Genomic DNA, 15324 nt, shown 5'->3' with positions numbered 1-15324 from the left:
TGGATACTTTAAGAAATAAACTACATAAACCTTGTAAATAAAATGTATGATACGAAAGACCACACTTATTTATAAATAATACAAAATGAAATTAATAACTCAAAGCTAGATTAGTTGTTAATAATTTGATCACGAAAATATTTGCATTTATTACTTAAAAATTTAGGTAATATGACCTTGTTAATTTGTTTTATTTTATACAGTTTCACATATTTATTTGATATCACATTCTTATTACATTCCACATTATACTTATTCCACTTTATGCTGACTCTGCAAACGAAAGATTTCTAAAGTAATATTCATTTTTAAAATAGCATCGTGTTTATTTTGTAATCAATCCTTTTCGCCCTATTGATTTATAAGTCAACTCTTGGCAAAGCAAAGTTGATCGTAAAACAGAGTAACTGACAACTTTCCCAAATGCAAATTGGAAAGTGAAAAGTAATTTGGTAAAACGGACCCCTGGGCACGGAGTAAATTGGTTAGAGTAAAAAGTTTTCGTGATATCTATCCCAGATTACGATATCTAATTCATTTTCTACTTATGAAAGAAAAAAATCTGTATTTTAAATTAATGGCCTTTCGTGAAAAAATTAACTTCGAATTATGAGACTGCATTCAAAATTTAAATTAAATCTCATGAACAGATCTGAGCCCGTGATTGGTCGAAAATCAATTAATTAAAGGGATGGAGTTCTAAAGTTTGAAGCGAGTTTTGAGCACAAAACTAGGGAGTAAACATTTTACACAATCAGCCCACTAAGTAAGACCGTAATTCAAAATTGTACCTATGTTCATAAATGCATTTTCAATGAACACAAACTCATATGGATTAATATGGACATTCAAAAACATCTGCATATTATTGATGTATAATTATGCAACTCTTTCGATTAGAACATAAAAAGATAAATCAACTTTAGGATTTTTTTCGCAAGGAAAACTTCTATTCAGGGACGCTACAAATCAAAAACCTCACCCATTGTTTGTCTTAATGCAAATTTTATAGACATAAATCAACAAATTATATTTTGTGATACGAAATATTCCAGATGGTTCAAAGTCATAATCGTTATATTTTAATCTCATTCACGATCTAAATGAAACCTAGATTTTATGGCTATTAAATTAGTTTGGGTTTCATCCCGGCAGTTACTCGTATTTGAAACTTCTGAAATTCATAATTAACGTTAAGGCTTCTAAAACGGAATATAAATATAATTTAAATATCCTTGGACATTTTACACCGCGCCCTCTAGTCCCAAACTAAGCATAGCTTGTACTATAGGTACTAGACAACGGATATAAACATACTTAAATACTTTTTTTGTAAATACATGCATATTATACATAGAAAACACCCAGACCCGTCACAGAAATTAAAATTCATCATTTCAATTTCTGCCCGGCCGGGAATCAAACCCCTCTCGGCATAGTAGTCCGTTCTGAACCACTACACCAAACGGCCGGAATGTCGTTCTACTTTTCAATGGAAAATTTTTCGTACCTTTATTTTTTGATGGATTAGGTACAGAGCGATTACAGCAGGCGAAGTTTTTGTCATATTGAAATGTTTACCGAATGAACAACGCAGTTTATTATTGTAAAATACCGACTACCATCGATCACGCATCCGATGCACTCTAATAATTGTGTGATTGTACAAATCAAATTTCAGTTGAATATAAAAATGCGTTGAAATCTCAGTAACATCGCTAAGGTGTGCCTAGATGCTAGCCGAAACAATGTGTTTAGTAATCTATTATGTAAGCGCCCATCCCAAACGGTCATTGGGCAACCTTCCTAGGCCAGCGCACGCTGATTTATTCTGTCAACAATACCACTGATATTTGCATTAATAACTATTCAAACTATTCAAACTGCGAATATATTATTTGTCTGCAAACCAAAATACTGTACTGAATATCTCATGAAAAATAGCGCATTCACAAATGTTATCAGGAACGATACTTTCCGGACTCTTAATATTGCTTATGAGATTTTTTGAAACATTACAGTGTACATTGATACACCTAAAAGGAAATAGGTATTAACTTTTACAATTATTGTAGTTTAGTAAATCAATGTACCTATTTGTGTAGCACTATTCGCACGTTATTGTTAAACAAGCCTGAAAAAAATGTTCAATATGCTAGTCATGCCCTTGCCCGTAAATCTCAGAAACGATATTTGTCAGAATATCTCAGAAACGAGACTTTTAATATTGCTTATGCGAGTAAGAATTCTTGTAACATTATACAATAACTTAATGGAAAAACCTTATTACGAGTATACTTACCTAAATCATATCTCTCTCAAATCATATTTAATTACTTTGTGGTAAATAATCTCTCTGTAAATTCCAACTGACTAAATCATTATTTATTCTTGGTTAATTTCTCTAAAACCACTTGATATTGAGTTGACTATAATTGACTAGGATATCCAGTCCACACGCTATTTCCAGCAACATTGTCTTGTATTTGTTTCAAAAGTATTAGCATGTCTAAGTAACCCTAAGTTTATAAATAATTATCGTGTGCAAGTAACCCTGAAAAGCTATAGCATTTCCACTCTCTTAACAATATGTTTTTTTGTTCCAGGCATTGCTAGTATTTATACAAACTAGCGAAGTTAAGCCAGCAAACGAAACGAAGACTGATGAAGCGGAGATACGCGAGGCCCGCACAGGCCGCCAGTACGGGCCTTACGGGCCCTTCGCGTCCTCAGAGAATGAGGTCGTGGTAGACATACAGGACGCCGAGAAGAATCAGTATTATGAAACCAACTATGACACAAGTAAGTTTCTTGCTGTTAAAACCACAACTGTAAAGATACGAGTTTCAATTCACAAAACAACTCTAACGCCCGTATTCACAAACAATACGATAAGATCTCACAGTGCGCGTGGACGCACAGAGTCACACACGAACCAATCACAGAACTCTATTCAACGCTGTGCGTTCGATTTGCTGCTTCACTTAAAGCAAGCGTCGTTTGTAAAATTAAATACTGATGTATAGGCACTTACAGGGCAGGTGTGTACAATCCTAGACTGCATCTCATTAACTTCAGGTGCGATTCGGTCAAATACCTGTCTTGTTATGCATAAAAAAGATGAGAAAATGAATAAATAAAGGTTAAGAATGGTGTGTTAAAATTTTTATATTTAATTGTAACCACTAGGTACTACGAGTAACTGAGAACTAAATAGGTATGAACGGTTACCATTTCGTAACCAGTTTCTAGATTGTTATTATAACAAGTTGACATTTAATTCAACGCAAAGTTTTGTATTGTATGGCCTTTATTATTAATAATATTCACTGGTATTATTAGCCTATTAAAAAAAATATGCCTATGTACGAAAACGTTTTTCATAAACGCGTCAATTTTCTGTAGTCAACGTCATTAGAGATTTACAGACTATTGAAGCATACATAATTATTATGGATTTTACGTGTCTGTAAATTGCTAATATCTCAAGTTGGTTTAGTATGAAATATAATACAATTTCTGAGAAACGGTAAAAATTGTTGGTTTTTCTGAAATACCTAATAATAAAAAGAATTCAATAGCTGCTAACGTTCCACATGTGTAATGATTCAAATAATGTAGGTACGTATAATTCAGGACAAATATAGGTGTACAATAAGGCCTCAGCCTCGAATTTAGCGGGCAGCGGGGCGGCGGCGGTAGCGGCGCGGGAGCGGCAGGATCTTATGCGTAAAATCAAATAGACCGGTTCTCGAAAACAGCGGCGCGGGAGCGGGCAATGAGCGGGCAGCGGCGCGGGAGCGGGCAATGAGCGGGCAGCGGCGCGGGAGCGGGCAACTAGCGGGCAGCGCACTCCTTCTTTTGCCCACAATAAATCGAGCGTTAAGAATAAATTTGAATCGAAATAAAATTGTCGCCGTTGTTCAGACGTTTCGTTTGCGAATAAAAACAAATATCTCGACAACACATCCCCGAACACAACACTTCACCGCTAAAGTGCCGCGCGAGCTGCCCGCTTGTTTCGAGAACGGGTCTGCGTTGCCCGCCCCGCTCCCGCGCCGCCGCCGCTCCCGCCCCGCTGCCCGCTAAATTCGAGGCTGAGGCCTAAATAAGAAAGTTTTGTTCCTAATCAAACACAATATTAAGAGTTGTTCTATTCTTTTTGGAATTGCTTATCTGAATAAGTAGGTGTCTTTTAGGAGACTTTTTGGCACTTTATCGTTTATCACCTCCCACAATCATTGGAAAAGTTTAGTTTAAGAACTTGAATATTATCATTAGCAGTTGCACCTTAAATTCCTGGATTCGGTTCCCACCTAAGGCAATTCAATTTTTTCTAGTCATTTGAAATTTCGATTTCGCATCTTTAACTCTACATAATATGAATCTCTTTAATTCCAGGTGCATACGGTTTCGGCTACGACGTCGGTCCGAATGGCCAGTTCCACCATGAGAACCGTGGTCCGGATGGTGTGACTTACGGTTGCTATGGCTACGTCGACCCTGACGGCTACTTGCGAGCCACCCACTACGTGGCCGACAGCCACGGCTACCGGGTCGTAGAGCCAGAGAAGCCCATCGAAGTATGGCCCGAAGAGAAGCACGAGTATGATGAACAGTAAGTCATTTATACCTACACTTCAATATATTGNAAATATTAGGACACAACAGTTCAAAGGTTTAGACTTGAGACTGTCCCTCTCGAGAGCACAACAAACATAGGTACCGGGAGGGATAATTCATCGATACATCGGAAAGGAAAAACCAATAAAAAATGCTTCGTTTCTTGTAAAATTAGTGGCTACGCCTGCTGTCGTAGTCGTCTACGACACCAAACAACATTTTAGTAGACTACTCTAACAAGAATCTGGAATTTAGTGTCCTTGTTCGTAGTAATTTTTGCTACGCGCGTACCTACAAACTGTTATATTCCCACGGCTTGTAGCAGCAGCGTAGAGATAAATCCTCCCGTTGAATGCATCAATTACTCCTGAAACGCTTTATGCCTAATATTTCATTAATTAATTATATATTAAATTAAATTTTGCTTTGTTGTTGTTTTATGAGTTCAACGACAAATGTTGTTAATACGAAATAATTAATTCCTTAGAATCGGAGAGTGAAAATACTTTACAGCTTAAGTGTGGTTTCCATAGAAGTTACCTGTTTGTTCTAAACACTTTACAACTCTGTAATAAAGTGTATTCCAAGAAGCAATACTCAAGCAAAGATTCCAGTTTAGCTGAATTTCAACATTTTAACTCAGGTTAACTCTTTTCTAGCACGAATTGATACTTAAGCTTGATTAATGATCCTTGCCTTGTCACTAAAATCTACTAGTTCGTATAATAATAATCTTCCTTGTCCCCAGGGCTGCTAACGCGGTGACCGAGAAGGTTCCGGGCCAGATCGTGCCATGGGACAAGCTCTACTTCCCCAAGGGCTGTGGTCGCACGCCCGGCGGAGTGCCGCCCAAGCCGCTGCCGCCCAGGCCGCCGCGCCCGCCGCGCCCGCCCACCGACAGCACGGGGCAGACTAGCAACCCACAACCCGGCGTTACTCACCCAGGACAAGGTAAAACTATTTTTTTTATTGGGAAAACACAGCTTTTAATATAACACAGATATATAGCATACAAAAAATAGGTCTTACACAAGCCTAATAGTTTTCACTACTAATTTAAAATTGAAAAGACAGATTAACACAATACTTACTACTTTAAACCAAGTTATCCATGAATGGGATTTATAAGTTGACTAACTGATGCGACAAACCTTTCTGGTTAGATTAAAAAAAATACTAACTGTTTGGGCTCGTTCCCATAGCAATCCAGTATTGCAGGGTCCCGCAAAAATGAGCTATTGAGTGACCACACTTAATAATGTGTATTTGAAATTCGAATACTTTGAACGGATCGGTTTTTTGCGGGACACTGCAAACTTATTATCCAGCAAAAAACGGGATATCCCCGTGGAAACAAGCCCTAACTTTAATTTATATGGTCAATGAAAACTACGTTAGCTTTTTTCGCAAATTTTCCTACTTATTAAAAAAACGTCTTGTACGCTAATCGTTATGAAAAAAGCTTCCACGTTTTTCTCCCGTCCATTCGTTAAGGTTAAGGCCCTTGGGTCTTGGCTGACTGAAGTACTTAGGTTTACCAGGAATGTCAATAGATCAGTGTGATTACACTTTGCGAAACTTTTGACATTTAATTTCAAAAGTTGAGCCTAACTTCTTGAGAAAACTTTTAATAGCTGGTAGTCACAATCAAACAATGAAACTTGGTATAATTAGAAAACGGATATACGAGTATATTAATATATTATGAGTATCTCCGAAGTCAAAGATTAACAGCTTAAATCATAGATTAACAAAATAATATTAATCAAATTTATATCAATAATAACGCCTGGCAGTGAGCAAGCGGCAATTTGATCCTGCAGTGTTTTGTGATACTATGCACAGTAGATGTTTCGAATTTCGACAGTATAATGTACCTATAATAATACGTATCTTTTTGTATCAGTTTTAAAGTTTAGCGTGTATGTTCAAAACTAGCAGTTATACCTGCAAGAGGTAGAAAGCTATCGTAGAATATAATTTTTATTATTAATTTTCAGGAGGCTCAGGCGGTTCCTACGGCCCTGGAGGACCATCAGGACCTGGTGGTCCCGGTGGGCCATCTGGACCCGGTGGACCCAATGGACCGTACGGCCCTGGTGGACCTAATGGACCCGGAGGACCTAATGGACCTTACGGCCCTGGTGGACCAAATGGACCTGGTGGACCTAACGGCCCTGGTGGACCAAATGGACCTGGAGGTCCTAACGGCCCTAATGGACCTGGTGGTATGTAACTTACAAATAAAAAGAAAATATTTTTTTTAAATGTAACTTACCAAATTTTTCTCTAGTTTTACACTAAAATAATTACTTTGAAGTACGCATGTTCAACAATATGATATAGAAATAAATATTCGAGATTTAATATTAAATACCTAAATAAATTACTAAAGTTGATTTCAATAACAGATGCCTACATTTCTTATTGTTCAGGACAAGGCGGTTACTACCCAGGACCTCCCGGCACACCTGGTACACCTGGGACACCTGGGAGCCCAGGCAGCCCTGGTGGTCCTGGTGGACCCGGCGGCCCTGGTGGCCCTGGGGGCCCTAGCGGACCCGGCGGACAAGGACAAGGCCCTTACTATCCTGGTAACTTTACACTGTTGAAATAAAAATAAGTTTCTTTAATTTAGGTTAATTTTAACCAAAAATATCCATAGATAGCAAGAAGCGCTTGCATTCAGCATCACTGAAAAGTAGAGCTATATGATTATAAATCGGCATTTTTGATTAATTTACTTGAAAACTAGTTCNACTAGTTCTTGGTTTCATTAAAAGTTAGCACCTTAGCACTCCTGTTTTATAGGCGAATGCACGGACAAATCCGTGTACTAAGTATGATGGGTTAATTAAATGATATGAATAGTTAAACAAATAAATAAATTACATTAAATTTTTTCACAGGACAAGGCGGTTACTACCCTGGCACACCCGGAACCCCCGGAACCCCCGGTAGCCCTGGCACTCCCGGTTCTCCTGGCGGCCCAGGTGGACCCGGAGGCCCAGGTGGTCCCGGCTCAGGCGGTTACTACCCAGGTAGAATTTTGCCTACTATGTATCCGAAGTAAACAAAAAAATACATACTGATTTATCAAATTTACATAAAATTTCATGAATACTGATAACCTAAACTCTGCCCTATGTTAGATATTTTCTGTTCAGTAAAAATGTCCTGAATATCACATAAAAGGTGCGACACCAATCTAAATCGTTGATGTACTACTGAAACTACTGTTGTACTACCTAGATTATTCATTCCAGGTGGCCCATCTGGACCTGGCGGACCCGGCGGACCTTCAGGACCTGGAGGCCCAAGTGGACCAGGTACATTTTTATTTAGTATGCACAAATGTACCTTAACATTGTGACATCTNATAATTTTCAAATTGTGACATCTAATGTTATATTAAGTGCTAAAATGTATAGTCCACTGGTGCGCTGTCAACTTTATAATAGCGAAATATTTTTTAATATTGCAATTATCTATTCTATCAGTATAATATTATACCACATCTTATCCGGATACAAATGTTTTAAAATTCGTTCCATTTGTCTGGGTTGCACCATCTTACTTTAACTTCAACAAATTTAATGTCTGATGTCAAACTCAATACAAAACACGCCGGTTACTGTTTAAGTTAGGTACCTAGTGCAACTCAGCCTAAGTGTTTGCTGTCAAAGTTTAAAAAATATTATATTATTCCAGGATACTACCCAGGAACACCCGGCACTCCCGGTACTCCCGGCTCACCCGGTTCACCAGGTGGACCCGGAGGCCCTGGCGGCCCAGGCGGCCCAGGAGGACCACCCGGTTCAGGCTACTACCCAGGTAAACATTTCTACCATATACATAGGTAAATACTTTAGTTGGGCCCAGTTTTTTGATTCATAGTTAAAATAACAAATTGTTAAATTTTACTAATAATGGTTAAATATTAACAAAATGTTAACTAATAGTTAAAAATGTATTAAAAGTCGAGCTAACCATTGTTCGAAAAACATTTTTTTCTGATATTTAACCACTTGTCATTTGACATCTGTCAAATTTGACCATTGGTTATTTTAACTACGAATCAAAAAACCGGGCCTTAGTTGTGTAGTTAATGAAACCAAACTTAACAGAGTCAAATAAAGTATATTGTAACCTCTAGAGCCACTAGAAAAGAAAGAAAAAATATTTTTTGCTTTGTAATTTTATAATATTTATAATATGATTGATAACAATAAATATAATTTATTGTAGACCTGGAAACACAAACCAATAGAAATACAAAAAAGGGAACATAATTTAGGTGTTCTTATCGCTATGAAGTAACTTCTTTCATTCTACTGTCCTCTTCCTAAGTTGCGTACAGTTGTTACAATTTTATTATGATTTTAATGAATGATTTGTTCAGAAATTATATTCCTGTCTTATTTGTACCCAAAGGTCAAGGCGGTTACTACCCTGGCACACCCGGAACTCCCGGATCTCCCGGCACCCCTGGCAGTCCTGGCAGCCCCGGCGGCCCAGGCGGCCCAGGCGGCCCAGGTGGCCCAGGCGGACCTGGTGTAGGCGGTGGAAGCTACCCCGGACAACCAGGAAAACCAGGTGGACCAGGTATGTAGTGAAATTATTACATCTGAGTAACCTAACCGAAAACCTAACATTCTTCAAACCAAAATAACTTGCCATAAACCTAAGAAATAAATAAAAATTCAGCTTTCGTTCCTGTATTACCTTTTAGTTAAAGTAAAGAAAGACCACTAATAAATCAACGTCCTGCTCTCATATTATCTGATTTGACTATCCCAACATACAGCTATAAATTATTTCAATAATATCCTAATCGAAAATAACTTATCGAAAAGCAACATACTCGTAAATAAATAAATAATACGAATACTCGCATTAACTTAGTATTATTGTTCACTGTTAAAGGACAACCTGGCACTCCTGGTCGCCCCGGTACTCCAGGATCACCCGGCACCCCAGGTTCACCCGGCACCCCAGGCTCACCTGGTACCCCAGGAGGCCCAGGCCAACCAGGATACCCAGGCCAAACAGGACAACCAGGAGGCCCTGGAAAGCCTGGATACCCAGGAACACCAGGACAACCAGGACAGCCAGGAAGTCCCGGGCAACCTGGACAGCCTGGTTACCCAGGACAACCGGGACATTACCCAGGACAACCAGGACAGCCAGGAGGCCCTGGACAGCCTGGCACACCAGGACACCCAGGACAACCCGGACAACCTGGCTACCCAGGAACACCAGGACAGCCAGGACAACCTGGCTACCCAGGACAACCAGGACACCCAGGTCAACCCGGACAACCTGGCTACCCAGGTCAACCAGGACAGCCAGGAACACCAGGACAGCCAGGAGGCCCAGGACAACCAGGACAGCCAGGACAACCTGGCTACCCAGGTCAACCAGGTCANCTCTGTAACAAAGTGTATTCCAAGAAGCAATACGCAAGCAAAGATTCCAGTTTAGCTGAATTTCAACATTTTAACTTAGGCTTAACTCTCTTTACCAGCACGAATTGATACTTAAGTATGATTAATGATCCTTACCTTATCACTAAAATCTACTAGTTCGTATAATAATAATATTCCTTGTCCCCAGGGCTGCTAACGCGGTGACCGAGAAGGTTCCGGGCCAGATCGTGCCATGGGACAAGCTCTACTTCCCCAAGGGCTGTGGTCGCACGCCCGGCGGAGTGCCGCCCAAGCCGCTGCCGCCCAGGCCGCCGCGCCCGCCGCGTCCGCCTACCGACAGCACGGGGCAGACTAGCAACCCACAACCCGGCGTTACTCACCCAGGACAAGGTAAAATTATAAAAACCAAGTAATCCATGAATCTTCGGATTTGTAAGTTAACTAAGAAGCTGATAAATAAGCTGAAAATTACACAGCGTGCTATGGAGAGGGCTCGGTATTTCTTTACGAGATCGAATCAGAAATGAGGAGATAGGTAAACGAACTAAAGTCACTGACATAGCCCGATGGATTAGCAGATGCGGCAAACCTCCTGGTTAGATTACGAAAATTACTAAATGTATGGGCTCGTTCCCCAATGCGTTTGAAATGCAAATTACTTTGAACGGATCTGTTTTTTGCAGAACGCTACAAACGGGATGTTTGCAAGTGTGAAATTAAATGAAAACACTTATATGTATGTATTACTAAACAGGAACAAGCAAAAAAAGGGATGTCTCCGTGGAAACAAGCCCTAACCATATTAATTTATATTAAGGTCAATGAAAACTACGTTAGCTTTTTTTCGCAAATTTTCCTACTTATTAAAAAAACGTCTTGTACGCTAATCGTTATGAAAAAAGCTTCCACGTTTTTCTCCCGTCCATTCGTTAAGGTTAAGGCCCTTGGGCCTTGACTGACTGAAGTACTTAGGTTTACCAGGAATGTCAATAGATCAGTGATTACACTTTGCGAAACATTTGACATTCAATTTCAAAAGTTGGGCCTAACTTCTTGAGAAAACTTTTAATAGCTGGTAGTCACAATCAAACAATGAAACTTGGTATAATTAGAAAACGAGCATAATTCTATTAATACTAAATATTCATATCTCCAATGTCTAGGATTTACAGCTTAAATAATGGATTAACAAAATATATCTTCTATACTTTGTGGAAATCCTTGGGGGAGGCCTTTGTCCAGCAGTGGACGTCTTTCGGCTGAAACGAACGAACGAACGAACTTATAATAAATATGTAGAGAGGTCAATTGTGTACATGAAATATATTTTCAAAATAACTATCAGGGGGTGATTAGTGATCGATACTGATGCCAAAAATGCATTCAGTAAAATTTTTGTCTGTCTGTCTGTCTGTATGTTCCTTATAGAAACAAAAACTACTCAACGGATTTTAACGAAACTTGGTACAATTATTTTTCATACTCCTGGGCAGGTTATAGTATACTTAGGAATTCCCACCGGAACGGGAATTAGCGGGAAAATCCTTTTGTATGAAAAATCTAAACCGCTTAAGTTAGACGCTTGAAATTTGGCATGCAGGTATCTTAGTAAACTTAAAGCTTAGTTACAACAGGATATTGCAAAATTCCCACGGAAACGGGAGTTCGCGGGAAAAAACATTTGTATGAAAAAACTAAACCGCGTAAGATGGATGATGGGGGTAAAACGGGATCCACGCGAACGAAGTCGCGGGCGGCCGCTAGTCAATAATAAACGCCTGGCAGTGAGCAAGCGGCAATTTAATCCTGCAGTGTTTTGCAGTAGATATTTCGATAGTACCTATACATGTATAATGTTAACCTACGTAGGCATCGTTTTTATCAGTTTTAAAGTTTAAGTATTTTCGAAAATAGCAATTAGGTATACCTAGCGTACCTTTGCTTTGCAAGAGCTAAGCTATCGTAGAATGTAATTTTTATTATTAATTTTCAGGAGGCTCAGGCGGTTCCTACGGACCTGGTGGTCCCGGCGGGCCATCTGGGCCCGGTGGACCCAATGGCCCTTACGGCCCTGGTGGACCTAATGGACCCGGTGGACCCAATGGACCTTATGGCCCTGGTGGACCAAATGGACCTGGTGGACCTAACGGCCCTGGTGGACCCAATGGACCTGGAGGACCTAACGGCCCCGGAGGACCTTCTGGCCCTAACGGACCGTTTGGACCTGGTGGTATGTACCTACTTAAAAATAAAAAGCAAAAAGTATAAAGCATTCCTCTGTGTTTCTTGGAGAAGTAAAATAAATTATTTAATTTAAATTTCCAAATATCCCAATTACGAGTATATTCGGTTTTAATAATCGGTTTTNAGTCTACCAGATCGATGGCATTATTATTAAGTTCTATTTGGGTACTAACTGTTTTTACGTATAAAATATGAAACAAAAACTATTATTAATGTTCACTTTTAATATTTTTTTCATTCAAGACGCAAGTTGTTAATGATAAAGAGCAACAGTTTCAGAATGTTATTTGAATGGAGGAATTAGTTATACCTAAACCTAACTAATAATTCGGTAGAGGATTGTATTAATAAAACTTGCCTATTATTTTCATGAGTTAAAAGTACATACAAGTTACATGACTGCCATTAGAATACGTGCATATACGACCGTGACTCAATTACACCGACACGGGTCAGCGCGAGGCCCCCTGTACCTACTTGTAGCCTCTTACTGCACCGCAGCGGGCTCTTGACTATTAGAGACATCTACGAAGCGATCACACGTTGATAATGATTGATGCATTCCTTAGGGCGACGTTCCTACTAGGATGCACTTGACTATAAAAAGTTTACGTACAGTCAGTGTCAAATATTTGGCGACACCCAAAGTAGCCAAAAAGTTAACACAACCTTATTCCAAACTAGCGGCCGCCCGCGACTTCGTACTTACATAAGTACCTACGCTACGCATAGATCCCGTTTCACCCTCTTAGGGGTAGAGTATCGTAAAATCCGTTCTTAGTGAGCACCTACGTTCTAAAAGGAACCCCCATGCAAAATTTGAGACTCCTGCTAGCTAGTAGTTGTAGTTTCTGAGATTTCGTGATGAGTGAGTGAGTCAGTCAATCAGTGACCTTTTATAAATATAGATGTAAACAAAGACGTATTGCGAATTTTTTGGCTACTTTATTGTCTCGAACTAAGTATTTGACGCTGACTGGACAGGATTTTCATGAAAACTTTTTCAGATGAGTTAAGTAGGTACCTAATCTGCCCGAGCTACGTGATGAGAATCAAAGGATAGTAGACTTAATAAAAAAATAAGTATTGCAATTGCTATGCATGCAATGCATTATTACATTTTAACACGATTTTCTGTTTAATATTGGGATAGTAGCTTATACAGGATGTAAAGATTGGAAGAACAATGCACGATTGCAAAGTTTATCTCGGTTTTGTGTCTCGGTTCAATTCTAATAACGAAGATTCCCTTACAAGCTACCTCTATACCTACTCGTATACTTAGCCCTTACGAAACAAACAATAGAACTAGTAAACAATTACTCAGCTCAGAGTGACTGTAAAAAACACAATTACGCTATATTCTAATGAACTCAGTCACACCTTAAACGCTTTTCTTGTACTGCAATTAAGTAGCGTTACGCAAATGTAAAGTAACAACTAGTATTGATGTGCCGTTCCCGAGAACGCTCTCCCAACTGAGAATATTCTCGGGAGCGCTCCCGGGAGCGTTCTCCTAAGTGAGAAAGGTTGAGAATCATGTTTATCAAATGGAAATAAACAAACTTTCTTAAGTGAATTAGTATTAAATTAAGTCGACAGATAAGTGTATATTAAACAATACACTCTATTTGCAGTGAAAGGCTATATTCCCAGTGTTCCCGAGAATATTCTCGGGAACTTTCCCGGCAATATTCTCGGCAACTGCACCTTTATTATATTTTATTTTTTTTCGTCGTGAAATGTCGTTTTCATGATATGTAAGATGACAGAAATTTCTTTTTACGCGTAATTAAATAATGTAGCTGTCCATTTTTTCGTTTATATCACGCTTTTATTAGGTCGTCGTGTATGTAACTAACTATATAATGGAATCTTAGAATCTGAATTACACGTACTTCTGAGTCTTGTATCATCATGAAACTTGGGAATTATAATGTAGATTAGATGATAATACAATATTGTGGTACCAGCTGGTCTGATGATGGGACTGGAAGGTGGCCAAAGGAATTCCTAAACAAAACGGCGGAATCACATCGAGTTTGGGGTCATTGGATTTGTCTTTTCGAGATCTTTAAGTGCTAGATAATGTCCAGGGTCCTAATGATGGACTCAGGAGGTGGCCATAGGAACTCCTAAACGAAACGGTGGAAACTCATCGAGTTGGGTTCGTTGGATTTGTCTTTTTGAGCACTTTAATGCTAGATGATGTCCAGGGTCCTGATGATTTTTGCCTTTTAGTGCTGTTAGTAATTAAAAGCGTGTTTTTAGTTTTTTAAACTATTCTTATTTGACATAAAGGACATATTTCACAATCGCTTAGTAAGGGCCTGTTTCGGCACTTCTGGATAAGTTGTGGATAGCTTGTCTGACGGATCATTTGACACATTTTTATAGAAAATACGTGCTAGCTAGATTGATCCGACACTTACCGACTATATCCCGGACATTAGTCTGTACGAGATTAGAATGGTTCTCAAAAAGCTGAAAAACAGCAAGGTACCGTAATCACGGCTGAGCTTCTGAAAGCAGGCGGAACGCCGGCACTAAAGGCTTTTCAGAAGCTGCTCGATTCCGTCATCCTCGAGGGAATAACGCCTACGGCATGGCAAAGAAGTATGGTGATACTCATCTTCAAAAAAGGCGACAAGACCTTCTTGAAGAATTATAGACCCATTTCGCTTCTGAGCCATGTCTACAAGCTGTTTTCGATAGTCATTACGAATTGTCACGTTTGCAGGCTCGACGACTTTCAGCCCCCCGAACAAGCCGGTTTCCGAAAAGGCTTTAGTACCATAGATAGACCATAATAATATACGCTACGGCAGATTATATGGAATATCAAGGAGTAATCAGCCGCTTTGCGTTTGTGAACTATGAGAAAGCCTTCGATTCGATTGAGACATGGGCAGTGCTGCAGTCTCTCCAACTGTGCCAAATTGACTATCGATACATTAAAGTGTTTAAAGGCTTGTACAAATACGCCACAGTGACAGTCCGTTTCAAGACCAGGACCCGAAACCTATCC

General features: G+C 39.4%; 1 protein-coding gene across 1 annotated transcript in view; it reads left to right on the top strand.

Moving 5' to 3' along the window:
- The window catches only part of CPR146 (collagen), a 34185-nt gene that overhangs the window by 11722 nt on the left and 7139 nt on the right, over positions 1-15324 (top strand). The window contains exons 2-11 of the mRNA XM_028308575.1: positions 2607-2802; positions 4402-4618; positions 5372-5574; positions 6624-6671; positions 7059-7217; positions 7533-7664; positions 7890-7952; positions 8335-8457; positions 9058-9228; positions 9550-10047. Of these exons, the coding sequence (XP_028164376.1) occupies positions 2607-2802; positions 4402-4618; positions 5372-5574; positions 6624-6671; positions 7059-7217; positions 7533-7664; positions 7890-7952; positions 8335-8457; positions 9058-9228; positions 9550-10047 (1810 nt within the window). The remainder of the gene's footprint in view (positions 1-2606; positions 2803-4401; positions 4619-5371; positions 5575-6623; positions 6672-7058; positions 7218-7532; positions 7665-7889; positions 7953-8334; positions 8458-9057; positions 9229-9549; positions 10048-15324) is intronic.

Source organism: Ostrinia furnacalis, unplaced genomic scaffold (genome assembly GCF_004193835.3).
Source record: "Ostrinia furnacalis isolate ACB-3 unplaced genomic scaffold, ASM419383v2 OfSCF2450, whole genome shotgun sequence".
Taxonomy (NCBI): domain Eukaryota; kingdom Metazoa; phylum Arthropoda; class Insecta; order Lepidoptera; family Crambidae; genus Ostrinia; species Ostrinia furnacalis.
Note: the sequence above shows the minus strand (reverse complement) of the source record. Positions and strands in the feature narration are given on the sequence as shown.